At 43.2% G+C, this 14973-nt stretch overlaps 1 protein-coding gene across 3 annotated transcripts in view; it reads right to left on the reverse strand.

Annotated features, from left to right (window-relative positions):
- The window catches only part of PWWP3A (PWWP domain containing 3A, DNA repair factor), a 705148-nt gene that overhangs the window by 312516 nt on the left and 377659 nt on the right, over positions 1-14973 (reverse strand). For all 3 annotated transcript variants that reach the window (XM_044054007.1, XM_044054008.1, XM_044054006.1), the window contains exons 4-5: positions 11931-12001; positions 10237-11274 (exon numbers count right to left, since the gene is read on the reverse strand). In XM_044054007.1, the coding sequence (XP_043909942.1) occupies positions 10237-11274; positions 11931-12001 (1109 nt within the window). The remainder of the gene's footprint in view (positions 1-10236; positions 11275-11930; positions 12002-14973) is intronic.

Genomic DNA, 14973 nt, shown 5'->3' on the forward strand with positions numbered 1-14973 from the left:
GCAAATAGAGAGAAAAGAGAACACCCCAGCTTGGTTGCTCTGCTCCAACAGAAATCAGAGAGGACCCCCATCCACTTTAATTTTTCCCTCCGATCCCTCATATATCCTCCTCTTCAACCTTAATTTTTTCAAAATGCAAATGCTTCCATTGCCCTGCTCATGAAGTCCAAGCTTACTCTGTCAAATGCTTTCTCTGCATCAAGACCCACCAACAATGGTACTTTCTCACATTCTGCTTCTGGATCATCAATGTTCTGTTAAAGTTGTTAAATGTTTGCCTCCCCTGCACAAAATCATGCACTGATCCATATCTATAAATTCTGTCATTATTTTTGCTATTCTTTTAGCAAATAAGCATGGCTTAATATTGAAATGGGCCTGTATGAAGCCAGATCTGATGGATCTTTACCCTCTTTAGGTATTATTACAGCTACAACTGCTTTCTTCCAGAACACTGGTACTTCTCTTCCTCTTAAAAAACTGTTAAACAAAACCTTCCAGACCTTTATACATTACAATTTTTATCACATCGCCTCCTTTCCAAACAGTTAGTAATTCAGCCAACTCTACCTCTAACCTTAGTATATTTAATTCTTCCATAAACATTTCCAGTGTACTTCCTTGATTTCCATATTTCTCTGTTTTATACATATTTTCATAGAACTGCTGAAATATTTCTAATACCTCGACAGGATCTCATTCCCTTCCTTGTTATAGGCTCCCTATGCTTGGCAACAACTCTTTCTACTTTGTTGTCTGAGTCATTGTGCTTAAAGTTTTTGTGCTCATGTGTTACAGTTGCTTAACAGCAATCTTTTCTCAACTCTGATATATTATCAAAGTAATCCATTATTTTTTGTTTAGCATTCTGTATTTGATCCTCTTCCTTGTTCTATGAGATTCCCCTTATTCAGCAATACTTTTAACATTTATCAGTTCCTCCAAGTAATTCTCGTTGCTTCTTAACCATAGCTCCCTTTCTTTTATTTCCACCCTAGTTTTAACCACCGCCTTAATTTATCCCACTCCCTAGCTATAGTTTCAGAAGTAATTTCTTTCCTCTCGAATAGCTCTTGAATATCTTCACTACCCATTCCTTAAATTCCTCTCTTTTCAACAGATAGGTGGGAAAGTGCCAGTGTCTCGTTTTTATTTTAATCATTGACGCATGATCTGAAATAGTTATTGGGTGCCTATTAAGACCTTCAATTAAATGCACATGTTCCTGTGAAATGTAAATTCTTTCTAGCCTAGACTAGTTTTTATTTCTTGGGGAATAATATGTAAATTCATCATGAACTTTTCTTACTGAACTCACATCTTCCATGCCAAATATTTTCATTAATTTCTTCAAAAATCAACCCTCTATTATACTTTCCCTTCTGGGCCCTGCAGACACATCTTCACTGCAGCAAATCAAATTCCAGTCACCACTTACAAGTTCTATTCCTTGCTGAAAAAAGATCTTTTCTCTCAGAATTTTCTTAAGCTCCACTATTGCAGTTTTAGGTGGAATATAAATACATGCCAGTGTAATTCTCCTCCCTTGCCAGTAGCCCCTGTCTTATCTTGAGTAATATTCGAGAGAAGGGGCACAGGGGGAAAAGGCATAGATTGAGAGATTTACCCACTGAAAAGATAGGGCATCCACTTGCCAAGCCCTGCTGTGAGGATTCCTGGTGCAGAATTTGCTGAGCTGGTGGTTGCAGGGGGAGGCAAAGAGATCCACCTCTGGGTCCCCATTTCTGAATCAGAAAGTTGAAGGTGCTGGGCTCTAATTGCTACTCGTGTGGGTCTAGGAGATTTCTTCTCAAGTCATTTGCCAGTGAGTTTTGTTTGCCTGGCAGTAACTGAGTTTGCAGATGGACTTGCATGCCCAAGGCCGTATTCCACAGGGCCATGGTTATCTTGCAGAGTGGGTAAGGGCAGGTTCCCCCCCGGCTTGTTGAAGTATCACATAACTGTGGAGTTGTCTGTTTTTATTAGCAGGTGTCCTGGTGAGAGTAGGGATTTGAAAGCTGTCAAAGCATGCTGCACAGCTAGCATCTCTTTTTGGCTGATGTGCAGATGAATTTGACTTGGGCTCCAGTGGCCTTGAATGCACTTGCCATCCATGTGTGCCCTCCAGGCACAGTCTGATGCGACTATGGTTACCGGGTCTGGGCGGCGTGGGGTTGAGTAAAGGGCAGTCCCTTGTTGTGGTTGCATGCTGCTGCGCACCAAAGAAACTCTGCTTTATGGTATGATAGGAATGGGGGTTTCCAGGTCCTGAGAATGTTGGCACCAAAGACTTTTTAAATACCATTGAAGTTTCCTCATATGCAGTCTGACATATGGAATTAGTAGGATGCACGAGGCCATGAACCCTAGGGCCTGCAAGATTTTCCATGCGGATAGCTGGGTTCTGGTGGCCATTTGAGTAAAACAGTCCGTCAGACAGGCTTGTTTTTCTCAAGTGAGGAATACCATCTGGGATACTGTGTCCAAGCTTGCTCCCAGAAATACAATCTTTTGACTGGGGACTAGTTTTGGTTTCTTTTCGTTGATGGTGTACCCCAGGGAAGTTAGGGTTTTTTTTTTTTACAAATGTCAGGTGCTGCAACAGCATTTCCTGACTGTCCGCCTGAATCAGACAGTCATCCAAGTATGGGTAAATTTGAATATTTCTTTTCCTGCAGTAAGCAATGGCTGGAGCCAGGCATTTTGTGAATACTCTGGGAGCAGTGGATAAGCCAAAGGGAAGTGCAGAGAACTGATAACGCATAGATCATCATCTTCTTTCGGCTGTTCCCGTTAGGGGTCGCCACAGTGGATCATCTGTTTCCATTCTTCCTGTCCTCTGCATTTTGCTCTGTCACACCAACCACCTGCATGCCCTCTCTCACCACATCCATAAACCTTACCTTAGGCCTTCCTCTTTTCCTGTTACCGGATAGCTTCATCCTTCGCATCTTTTTAGCAATATACTCAGCATCCCTCCTCAGCACATGCCCAAACCATCGTAATCTTGCCTCTCTGGCTGTCTCCAAACCTTCCAACCTGGGCTGACCCTCTAATATACACTTATTCCTAATCCTGTCCACCCTCGTCACACCCAGTGCAAATCTTAACATCTTTAACTCTGCCACATCCAGCTCCAACTCCTGCCTTTTTGTCAATGCCACCGTCTCCAACCCATATAACATAGTTGGTCTCACTACCTACTTGTAGACCTTCCCTTTCACTCTTACTGGTACTAGTCTGTCACAAATCACTCCTGACACTCTTCTCCACCCAATCCATCCTGCCTGTACTCTCTTCTTCACATCTCTTCCATACTCACCATTACTCGGAAGTACTGATCCCAAGTATTTAAACTCATCCACTTTCGCCACCTCTACTCCTTGCATCCTCACCATTCCTCTATCCTCCCTCTCATTCACACACATATATTCTGCCTTAGTCCTGCAGACATTCATTCCTCTTCTCTCTAGAGCATATCTCCAATATCTCCATCTCTCCAGGATCTTCTTCACCTGTTCCCTACTCTCACTACAGATCACAATGTCATCTGCAATCATCATAGTCCATGGGGACTCCTGTCTGATCTCGTCTGTCAACCTGTCAATCACCATTGCAAATAAGAAAGGGCTCAGTGCTTATCCTCGATGTAATCCCACCTCCACCTTAAAAGCATCCGTCACTCTCACCGCTGTCACACTACCCTCGTACATATCCTGCACCACTCCTACATACTTCTGACACTCCAGACTTCCTCATACAATACCACAACTCCTCTCTAGGCACCCTGTCATATGCTTTCTCTAAATCTACAAAAACACAATGCAACTCCTTCTGATCTTCTCTGTACTTCTCCATCAACACTCTCAGAGCAAACATCGCATCTGTAGTGCTCTTTCCCATCATGAAACCATACTGCTGATCACTAATCATCACATCCCTTCTTAACCTAGCTTCCACTACTCTTTCCCATAACTTCATTCTGTGACTGATCAATTAAATCCCTCTGTAGTTACTACAGCTCTGCACATTACCCTTATTCTTAAAAATCAAATTTCTCCATTCCTCAGGCATCCTCTCACTTTCCAAGATTTCATTAAACAATTTGGTTAGAAACTCCACTACTATTTCATCTAAACACCTCCACGCTTCCACAGGTATGTCATCTGGACCAACAGCCTTTCCATTCTTCATCCTCTTCATAGCTATCCTTATTTCCTCCTTGCTAATCCATTGCACTTCATGATTCACTATCCCCACATCATCCAACCTTCTCTCCCTCTCATTCTCTTCATTCATCAACCCCTCAAAGTACTCTTTCCATCTGCTCAACACACTCTCCTCACTTGTATGTTTACCTCATTATCTTTTATCACCTTTACCTGCTGCACATCTTTCCTAGCTCGGTCCCTCTGTCTAACCAATCGGTACAGGTCCTTTTCTCCCTCATTAGTGTCCAACCTTTCATACAACTCTTCATATGCCTTATTCTTAGCCTTCGCCACCTCTCACTTTGCCATGCACCTCATCTCCTTATACTCCTATCTACTTTCTGAAAATCCCACTTTTTTGCCAACCTCTTTCTCTGTTTACTCTCCTTCTTCATTCCACCACCAGGTCTCCTTGTCGTCCTTCCTCTGTCCAGATGTCATCCCAAGCACCTTTCTAGCAGTCTCCCTTACTAGCTCTGCTGTAGTTATCCAGCTATTTGGTAACTTCACTGCCACCCAGTGCCTGTCTTAACACTTCCCTGAACTCCACCTCACAATTACCCCTTTTTAATTTCCACCATTTGATCCTTGGTGCTGCCCTTACACTCCTCCTCCTCCTCTTCTTGCTCACTAATGTCATCCTACAAACCACCATCCAATGCTGCCTAACTACACTTCCCCCGGTCATCACTTTACAGTCTCCAATCTCCTTCAAACTGGCCCTCCTACACAAGATATAATCCACCTGTGTGCATCTTCCTCCACTCTTGTATGTCACCCTATGCCCCTCCCTCGTTAAAATACATATTCACCACAGCCATGTCCATCCTTTTCGCAAAATCCACTACCATCTGACCTTCTGCATTCCTTTGCTTAACACCATATCTACCCATCACTTCCTCATCCCCTCTGTTCTCTTCACCAACATGCCTATTGAAATCTGCTCCAATCACCACTCAATCACCCTTGGGTACAGTCATCACCGCTTCAAACTCACTCCAAAATTTTTCTCTCTCATCCATCGCACACCCAACTTGTGGGGCATATGCACTAACAGCATTCATCATTACACCATCAATTTCCAGCTTCATTAACATCACTATCAGACACTCTTTTCACCTCCAAAACACTCTTAGCATACTGTTCCTTCAGGATAACTCCTATGCCATTTCTCCTCCCATCCACACCATGATAAAACAATTTGAACCCACCTCCGATACACCTAGCTTTACTCCCCTTCCATCTGGTCTCTTGCACACACACAAATATACCAACCTTCCTTCTGTCCATCATATTGGCTAGCTCTCTCCGTATACCAGTCATACTGCCAACATTCAAAGTTCCGACCCTCACTACCACAGTCCTAGCTTTTCTCCTCTCTTCCAGCCTTCGGCCATGCCTTCCCCTCCTCTTCAGCCCTGAAATATAGATATTTCCTGTATGACTCCCTTATAGGGATGTGCAGACAGGCTTCTTTTAAGTGTAGGGTGACTAACCAGGCATCTTTGGCAAGCATAGGTAGAAGCTGCTGCAGGGTGAGCATTCTGAATTTTGGTACCACCAGGAAGGTGTTGAGAATTGAAAGATCTAGGATTGGGTGCTAAGAGCCCTCTTTTCTGGGTACTAGGAAAAGTCTGGAATAGAATCCTTGACCTATCTGTTCCGCAGGAACAGGTTGAATTGCCCTGATAGAGAGCAGGGATAGAACTTGGTTTTGTGCCTCTGCCCACTGGTTTGGAGGAAGGTCTGGGAACCCTTTTGGGGTTGTCAGAGAGTGGAAGTAAAATTTGTTCCCCTAGGATACAATATTGAGGACCCATCGGTCTTTGGTAATGACATCCAGTTTTTTGCATGAAGGGCAAGTTTTCCTCCTAGGGGCACAAGTCAGTTAGGCAGAGGTGGGGAGTGGAGTAGTGAAGTCATTGTGAATTCTTTCTGTAAGGAGGTGGCTTAACACTCCCTGCTTTGGGAGGTGGAGGCACTCCTATTGCTTAGATCTCTGCATACCCAGAGACTGTAGTCTGGGGGGGGGGGTCTGTTTCCCCTGGGTCTAGTTTGAGATAGCCTTGAGGGGGCTGGAAAGGACCAATGTTTCGAGGGGCATTGCCTACTGAATCTAGAAGGCTGTAATTGTAAACATTCTTTGACTGCATAGATTTAGCTTTTTCTTCCATCTTTTTAAGAACCTCTTCTGCTTTGATGCCAAACAGATTGTCCTTATTCAAGGGAGCATCGAATAACTTTGATTTGACATGGTCTGGCAAGGTCTGCTCCTTAAGCCAAGCATGCCTTCTCAGTACAGAACCAGTGACTGCTGCCCTGCAAGATGCTTCAAGGGCGCCAAAGCCACACTGCAATGTATACTCGTTGACTTGGCTTGCAGAATGCATAAGCTCTTGCAATTCTTTATTTTCTGCACAGTCTGTAAATGTTGCTATTTTTTACTTAAGTTCCATAGTATGTTGTTGGTACTTTAGCATGTGAAACTGACAATTCAAAGCCCTAATGGTGAGAGTTGCAGAGGTATATACTTTCTTACCCCATCTGTCCAAAGCTCTGGAATCCCTGTCCGAAGGGGTGGGATTCTTAGCTGCAGTTGCTTTGATACCTTTAGGCCCCTGGGAGATTATCTCTGGGTCAGCAGTAGAGTTTGTGAAAAGGAATTTGTGAGAGTCAGGTACTCTGAGTACCTGTCTGGTTTCCTAGGAGAAGGGGGTAAAGTATCAGGAGTAAGACTGGATTCCATAAAGACATAATCCACAACCTCCAGGACTGGGGATATTGCTAAAGGCCTATGTTGCGGCAAATCTAGAAATTCTCTGAGTCCCTTTCTGGACTGAGGATAGTCTTGGCATTCCCAATGGAAATGCTCTCTTAAAGTATGTTAAGGTTTCACCAAAAGAAAAGTCCACTGGAGAAGAGGCAGAGGGAATGGATTCCTCTGCATCTGAATCCTCATAAGCAGATAATGGCATGTCTTCATAGTCAGATACCTCAGAGTTGCCGGATTCTTGGTCTGTTGAAGCTGCTGGGGACAGGTCGCTTTACCTTAGTAGGGGAAGGCTGACTTCCGCTAATCAGCATAATAAGGTCCTTCTGACATTTTAATCATTTGATGTTGTGGAGAGGCAGCAGGTGCATGCGCTTTGGTCAGTCTGCGTTTATATCACGTTATCGAAAGATGAAAATAGCGAATGCTATTTCATCGAACCTAAAATATGTAAACCACATATCGAACATTCAGAACAGCAAATTTTTTCTTTGGGGGTGGGGTGGGGTGGGATCGCTACTCCAAAACACAAACACAAGCACACCTAAAAAACCAGTACACAAACATACACTTATAATCCTACAACTAACCCTACACTAAACTATACATATACTACTATCTATCCACTAACCTTAACCCAAACCCTGTCTCTAAGGTCCATCACTATCGCACACTCACCTAACCCGCGCCCTAACCCTAACTCACTTAACCCACCCCTAAACCTAATTCACTTAACCCACGCCTTAACCCTAACTCACCTAACCCGCGCCTTAATCCTAACCACCACACAATCGCACACTTACCTGAACCTGACACATACATTTCCACCACAGTGCGGAAAATAGCGAAGCCACAGGACCGGCCAACCGAATTCTTTCCCTAGGAAAGAATTTGGTGTTCTGCAGCTTCACTATTTTTACCATTCGATTAAAACGGGTCGATATTAGAACATTCGAAGTTTTAAAACGTTTTTCTAGGTGTAGTGCGTACTCTTGGCCTTAGAAACTCGGTAGTTTTAGACAGAACTGAAGACGAGAAAGAAGTCTGTGTCGAACATCGGTAGTGCTAAGAAATTCCTCAGAAGCCTGTGCCTGCTCAGCGGCTCCGGACCCATCCAAGGTAGAGACATCTGCAGGCTCCATAGTTGAAAGAGTCTCGCGTCATATCGGACTTCGAACAGGTCTCAGTAGAGGCCTGCGAATCCACTGAAGCGGGCATCAGGGGCTGCAAAAGCGCCTCACTGAGTACTGGTGAATTTGCGACTAGCTTAACACAAACGTCGTTGGCAACTTTGGACCTGTGCGGTCTGTCTCTGTCTTTATCCTTACGTTTTTTTCGGAATATCAGTAGTTGGATGGTTTACCAAAGCCATTTCGGAATACTGATATTGAGAACGAAAGTATTTAGCGTCAATAAGGGCCCGGCGACTAATAGTTCGGGCATTGAACAAGGCACAAGATAGAGGTACATCGTGGTCTGCACCTAAACAGGTGAAGCAGTAAGAATGGAAATCTCGGTGTGGTATTTGCTTTCCACAGGCAAGACAATTAACTTTTTCTGACATCGGTTAGAGCAAGAAAAAAGGATAACCAATGGGGTACTTAGCTTTAGAAGCTTCAGAATGATTCAATTCGTAAACGAAAACTCAGGTAGTGGCCGACCGGCACTCGTGCTGCTTTGGGCTCCTCTGCAAGAAAGACTGACGTAATGGCGTCGGCTGCCTGTTTTTATACCCCTGACGAACTGACATCAGTCTTGGAGCGACAGCATCCGATGCAGAAATACTAAGTCTCTGGTATTCAGGCTAACTGAGGGCTACCTGCAGGCAGATAACCCAAGTGTGATGACTGCAACAGTGAAACACGAAGAACATCAGCATTCTCACAAATGGATTTTTTTTTAATTATTTTCTGTGAAAGCAAGTCTTGTGTCCTTCCCCCTAGCAGAAGCCCTCAAATACCGCTGAAGTGCAAAACTCTGCAGTCACCCCACCTTTGGAGGAAGAAAGTTATCTGTCAAGTATCACAAAATTCAACTAAATGCACCATTTGAAAATGGTAAATTAGCCAAACTAGACTCACGTTTCACTCCTAGATGGAGTTCAGGATCACTGATGGGCTCAACCTGCATTACTCACCCAAATCCAGAAGCAAACATGAATCACCATGTAACTAAATCCCTTCTTGTAAAGGAAGACATTTTTTAGACCCTTAGAAATGGTTTGCAAAACTTTGAATGTAAAAAGACAATGTTGATGTTGACATATGTACAATGCACACCTTATGTCACAGATAACCATTATCAATTGCATGCCTCATCTTATGAGATGCAATTAACAAGAAATTTGACAACAATGCAAACCAGCAAGCATAACATAAAAAAGCTGTGAAAAAAGAACTTGTGAAGCTTCAGATAACTCATCCATGCTTTATAACCATCTCCCCTAGATGGCTGTCCCAGAAATCCACTGCACTACATATTACATAGTCTCCTGATTTCTGTTGAAAGTGCCTTCTTCCAAATCGGCACATTTCATCCCATTCGCATACAAACCTTAGTTATGAAATAATATTTGTCGTCTTATAAAGACCAATACCACAGAAGCACATAGTGACTTCTTTTTGCCCTCTTTTTAATTGCAGAGGAAAAGCAATAAGCCAACTCCGCTGCTTTCATTTGAGTGACAATCCCTACCCATCCTTACCAATGTGCATTTTTCTAAAATGAGAATACACCATTAGTAATTTTGCCTGATGACTACTTACCAGGTTATTCATGCAATATATCATAATGCCTGCTTAACTTTCAGATAGCAAAAAATAATGAATGCTATCTTATCAGTATCAGCAAATTCTGTACTCCACCCTAAGCCATTTCTAATCCCCTACTGCATTGCTGCATTATTCGATTTAAAACATTTGTCACACCCCTGACGAGAAACACAGCAGAAAAACATCTGGATGATACAATCTGATATAGTGGCGGAGTTGTGAAATTACACTTTCTGGAAATGTATAAGCAGCACAGGTCAGAGGGCTATCAACTGAGCACAGCATATACTGCTTAGTTACAGCCACAACCAGCACACGCCAAATTACACGGTTACTGGTGCTTTACAATTTGCCACTTCTCATGACAGTGGCCTGCGTATGTGTAATACCTACAGAGACAGACACACATGCACTACACATACATAACATTACTGCTCTGCACTTACAGATCCGCATGCTTGACACCTTTTGTGTTCAATCTTACCATTTTCATCCGTTTCAAAGTCGGGTAGCTCTTGCTTCACTTTAGTCCGCTTTTGAGTTATTTTCTGTTTTGGACTATGTTTTTGTGAAGCATTAGCTTTGGGGTGTCTCAAGTGCATTTCAAAAGGCAAAGCTTCTGGAAAGCTTCTAGTCCTCAAACGTTTCTCATCTTTACAATTCCTTTTATTTGCCTCATTTAGTTTACTGGCCATGACACATTCTTGGTTCAAGCCCTGTGTGGTCTTTGTCCCAAGTGGTACTTTAACCAGATCCAGCTCTTCCTTCTTTCTGCTTGCCTTATCTTTGATTGAAGAATTTGAAAATTCATTTATAATTTTCCTTTTTTTAGGTGTTGACTGATTAAGGTTCTTGGCAGGGAGAAGACATTCATCTTTTGCACCTTTTGCAGTCTTCTGCAATTTGGAACGGATAGGGGACAGTGAAGTGGAACACAAGCCATCACTCCTGGCTTCATCTGTACAATCATTAGATGTCTCAGTCTGGCAGTAAGGCACTTTTCTACGCAAGGACTTTGGTGACATAGGTGAAACAGGTTTTGCTTCATTTTGGCATGTTTCACCTTTGTGATGCTGATGATGACAGGCAAAGTCACTGCCATCCAAAGCAGACTGGTTTGCAGTTTCATGCTTAGACTCTGGTACAGTTTTCCTTGCTTCTTTTGTTTTACCTTTCTTAGCACAACTGAGTTTTGCATTGCACTCAGCATATTTACCCAAAGTTCTGTATGAATCCCCAGAGTCTTTTTTACCTCTTTTAACTGGACATTCCTTTTCAGGAGAAAAAGACTGCTCTGAGCTTTTAGGTGCATATTTATTGTTTTGGAAAGATGGTTTGGAGGGACTTCCTGCATCTTCAGTTTGCTTTTTCTTCTCACGGAGCCTGGACGTTTGCTGGCCTTCTAATGGACTTCTGGAATGGGGTACTTTTTTCCCTCTTAAAAGCTCTACTGCTGCACGAATTGCTTTTCGATAATTTAATTCTTCGACACCCTGCTCCACAGACTGGTTACAGTTTTGCTCTAGAGAAGAAACAGAACGGTTACTGGAGAAATTAGATTAGTTTCACTCATATTCAGTCTGGTTACATAGGAGTAAAGGAAAGTTATTCATCATGGTATCCCTACCCAAATGTTTTGTGTTACAGCCAGGTGGAAAAGGTCTTTCCAGGAAAGGAATGTTCGGACTTGTTGGATGCCAGCTCTCCTTTCTTGGTGGGGTCAGGGGTTGAGAAGGGGTCCAAATTTTAGTATGCCGCCTTAACTCTGCTGGAGGCCAGGGTCTCCAGACCATATGCACAAAATGAGCAGAGGATGATCAAATGTGAAGGCTAGTATGGGGCTATGTCAGTATAACTCCACTCTGGTAACTTGAGGGGAGGGGCAATGTGAATAAATCATAACAAAAAGTGCCCCCAACTGCACCTAAGAAAGCAACACCTACCTCATACTTCCCAGCTCAGGAGGATAACACTGGAATAAACTATACTGACTTATTAAAGGTGGATGGGAGAGGAGAGCTTGATATCAGCAATCCAATAACAGAAAGAAACAAATTAACCTAATATGAACTAGGACTATCTGCAAAACTTGTTTCATGAATTAACTTTTTAAAACAGATATCTAAAATATGTACTTTAACACCTAATATTCACATAAATAAAATTAATTCAGCTCACTCAGTTCACTGCAGACTTCTTCAAGAAACCTTTCTTCAAAAGATCGTGTGTTTACATCCTTTACTTTAACTCTGGAAGAGATGACAAGTTTGCAGTTTAGATAAGTATTCTACATGGTGTCAAAGAATACCAAATGTTTATGGAATCTACAATGCATCTTCCACATATTTTAAAATCAATATTCCAAAGTAAGGCTTTAAAAGAATTTTAAGTTGCAGTCCTTTCAACAATGAACACAAGGCAGTACGATTTCTGTAATGTACTTCCCAAGTGTACTGGCTTACTGTGCTCATTTTAAAAATTCTCCTTAAAGTAACTATCAGTGAAAGGCTGACAACAAAACCAGGTCTGTGCTTTACAAAAAAAGGCTGATATTCAAGGTTTTGTGTGTGCAGATGCCTCTTTTTCCATTTATTAGAGAAGATCATCATTCCAGAGAGTTCATTCCTACTGTCTCACCCCTTTTAACATTACTGTTGTGTGGGATCACAGCTTGGAGTCAGAATTAGACAGTGTAAAAGCCCTCACACAGTAAAAAATTAAAGCACAAAATCAAATCAAAGATTTTCAAAAGAATCTGGACTGTATGCAGGTCTCTTCCGTGAGCAGCCACGCATTACTAATTTAAAACACTACCACCACTACCTATTACATCAATAAAAAGGACTTCAGTACAACATAAGCAGGGTAGAGGGGTAGATAATGCTCCTTCTCAGTGGCCAGTGGACTGCAGATGGCACTGTAATCCTGCCTTTCAAACAAGCAGAGATGGCAATGCAGCAGTTAAAAGGAGACAGCACATGCACTTCCAGATTGGAAACGCCCTACCAACTATGCCATGACAACGCCCTACCAACTATGCCATGACAAGTGGAACAGCAAGATTACAGGTTTCTAACAGGACACCCTTTAAGGTCTGAAAGAAAGTTAACACCTGCAGCCCCCATAAGGTGTGATAATGGGTTCTATAGACAGAAACTGATGTAGCACCTTCCACAAACATGTAAACTATAGTTGTCTGGATATACCTCATGTTCCACTTCTAGAAAAAGAAGTTACGTCTTACCATAACGTTCCATCTGAGTTGTTTATCTTTTTCCATTCATCACTGATGGGTACGGTTCCGAACCCTCACTACCGAGTCGGCCAAATGCCAAGCTAGCGTACACCAAACTCTCAAGCCACGCCACTACCCACAATGCCCTTCATCCCCATACCTCAGATCGAGTTTGCAGAACCATAGTAGCAACATATATATAAGAAACAGAAACAGAGGCAGAGGCCATCTCTGTGAAAAAACATCCTAACACACCAAAACGACCCAAAGATCCGCCAGGAGCCTTGGCAGGGGAAGGTGGGAGGGTGTGATGAATGGAAGAAGATAAACTCCTCAGATGGAATGTTATGGTAACACATAACGTCTTTATCTGAAGCTGTTAATCTTCTTCCATTCCTCACTGATGGGATTGAGTCCCTAGCTACTACAGAATCTGGGTGGCCCTCATGGAAGAACATTCTGGAGAACCATAGAGCCAAAGGCAGCTCTACCCCTGGAGATCAGATCCAATTTGTAATGCTTGATAAAGGTATGGGGTTTGGCCCAGGTGACAGCTGCACAAATATCATCCATGGAAGCCCTAGCATGAAAGGCGACAGAAGCAGCCACCGCTCTAGTGGGATGAGGTTTAATGCGGCCAGGAGTTGATTCCTCCTCCAGAGAATAAACAAAGAAGATGCAATCCCTAAGCCATTTAGACAAGGTAACCTTAGACACTGCCGATCCCTTTCTAGAGCCCGCAAAGGCAACAAAAAGCTGATCTGACCTTCGAAAAGACTTTGTCCTGTCCAAATAAAACCGCAACTGTCTGTGGACATCCAAGGAATGAAGACAGCATTCCCCTTTGTTGGTATAATTAGGGAAAAACATGGGCAACTCAATGGACTGATTAATAGAGAATTCCGAAACCACTTTGGGTAAGAAAGTGGGATTGGTGCAAAGTGATATTCTGTCCTTATGGAAAATCAAATAAGGACTTTTAATGCATAATGCTTGCAGCTCTGATAGACGTTTGGCTGAAGTAATAGCCACCAGAAACAAGGTCTTCCAGGACAGAAACTTCACATCACAGGTTGCAGCTGGCTCGAAGGGAGGTAGAGTCAAATTTTGAAGCACCCTAGACAGATTCCATGATTCCACAGGTTGCCTAATGGGAGGTCTAGAATGAAAAATCCCCTTCAAGAAAGTCTTACACAGACGGGAATAAATAGGAATTCCGTCTGAACCATTATGGAAATTGGAGATGGCAGCTAGATGCACCCGAATCGTGGATACAGAAACCCCGTTAAGGAAAAGCTCAGTCAGGTATTGAAGAACCGTAGCTACTGGAACTGGAACAGGATCCAGAGACAGCTCGTGTCCACAAGGAAAACCGTTTCCACTTGTCTTTATAAAGTTTTCTGGTAGAAGGTTTGTGGGAGGCCAAAATAATATTCCGTACCGGAGGAGAAAGTGACTCAAGCCTGGCTACTAACGGAAGTGGAGCAACCAAGCTGTCAGTTTGAGAGTGGCCAGATTTGGAGACGACAACCCTTGGGGGGTGAGAGAGGAGATCCTGACAGAAGTATAGAATCCAAGTGGGTCGGAGCAGGTGTGGCTGAAGGAAGGGGAACCAAACCTGACAAGGCCAGAACGGGGCAATGAGAATCATTCTGCTTCTCAGTCGAGTAGCTTTCCTTAAGACCAAGGGTATCAACAGGATGGGAGTATAAGGGGATGGGAGGATAAGCGTACAGGAGACCCTTGGGCCAATCGAGAGTCAGAGCATCTCTCGGGGACTCCCCCTGCGGAGGGAAGAGGGCAAAGTAGCTGCTGCACTTCACATTCGTGGGGGAGGCAAACAGATCGCATCAAGGCCGGCCCTAGTGGCTGAAAATTTCCTCCGCCACTTCTGGGTTGAGAGACCATTTGTGAGGAAGCAAGATGCATCTGCTCAGCCTGTCCGCAATCACATTGGAACTCCCCGGAATGTGTGTAGCAATCAGG

This window comes from Protopterus annectens, chromosome 13.part0, assembly GCF_019279795.1.
Source record: "Protopterus annectens isolate FY-2018-M chromosome 13.part0, PAN1.0, whole genome shotgun sequence".
NCBI lineage: Eukaryota > Metazoa > Chordata > Ceratodontiformes > Protopteridae > Protopterus > Protopterus annectens.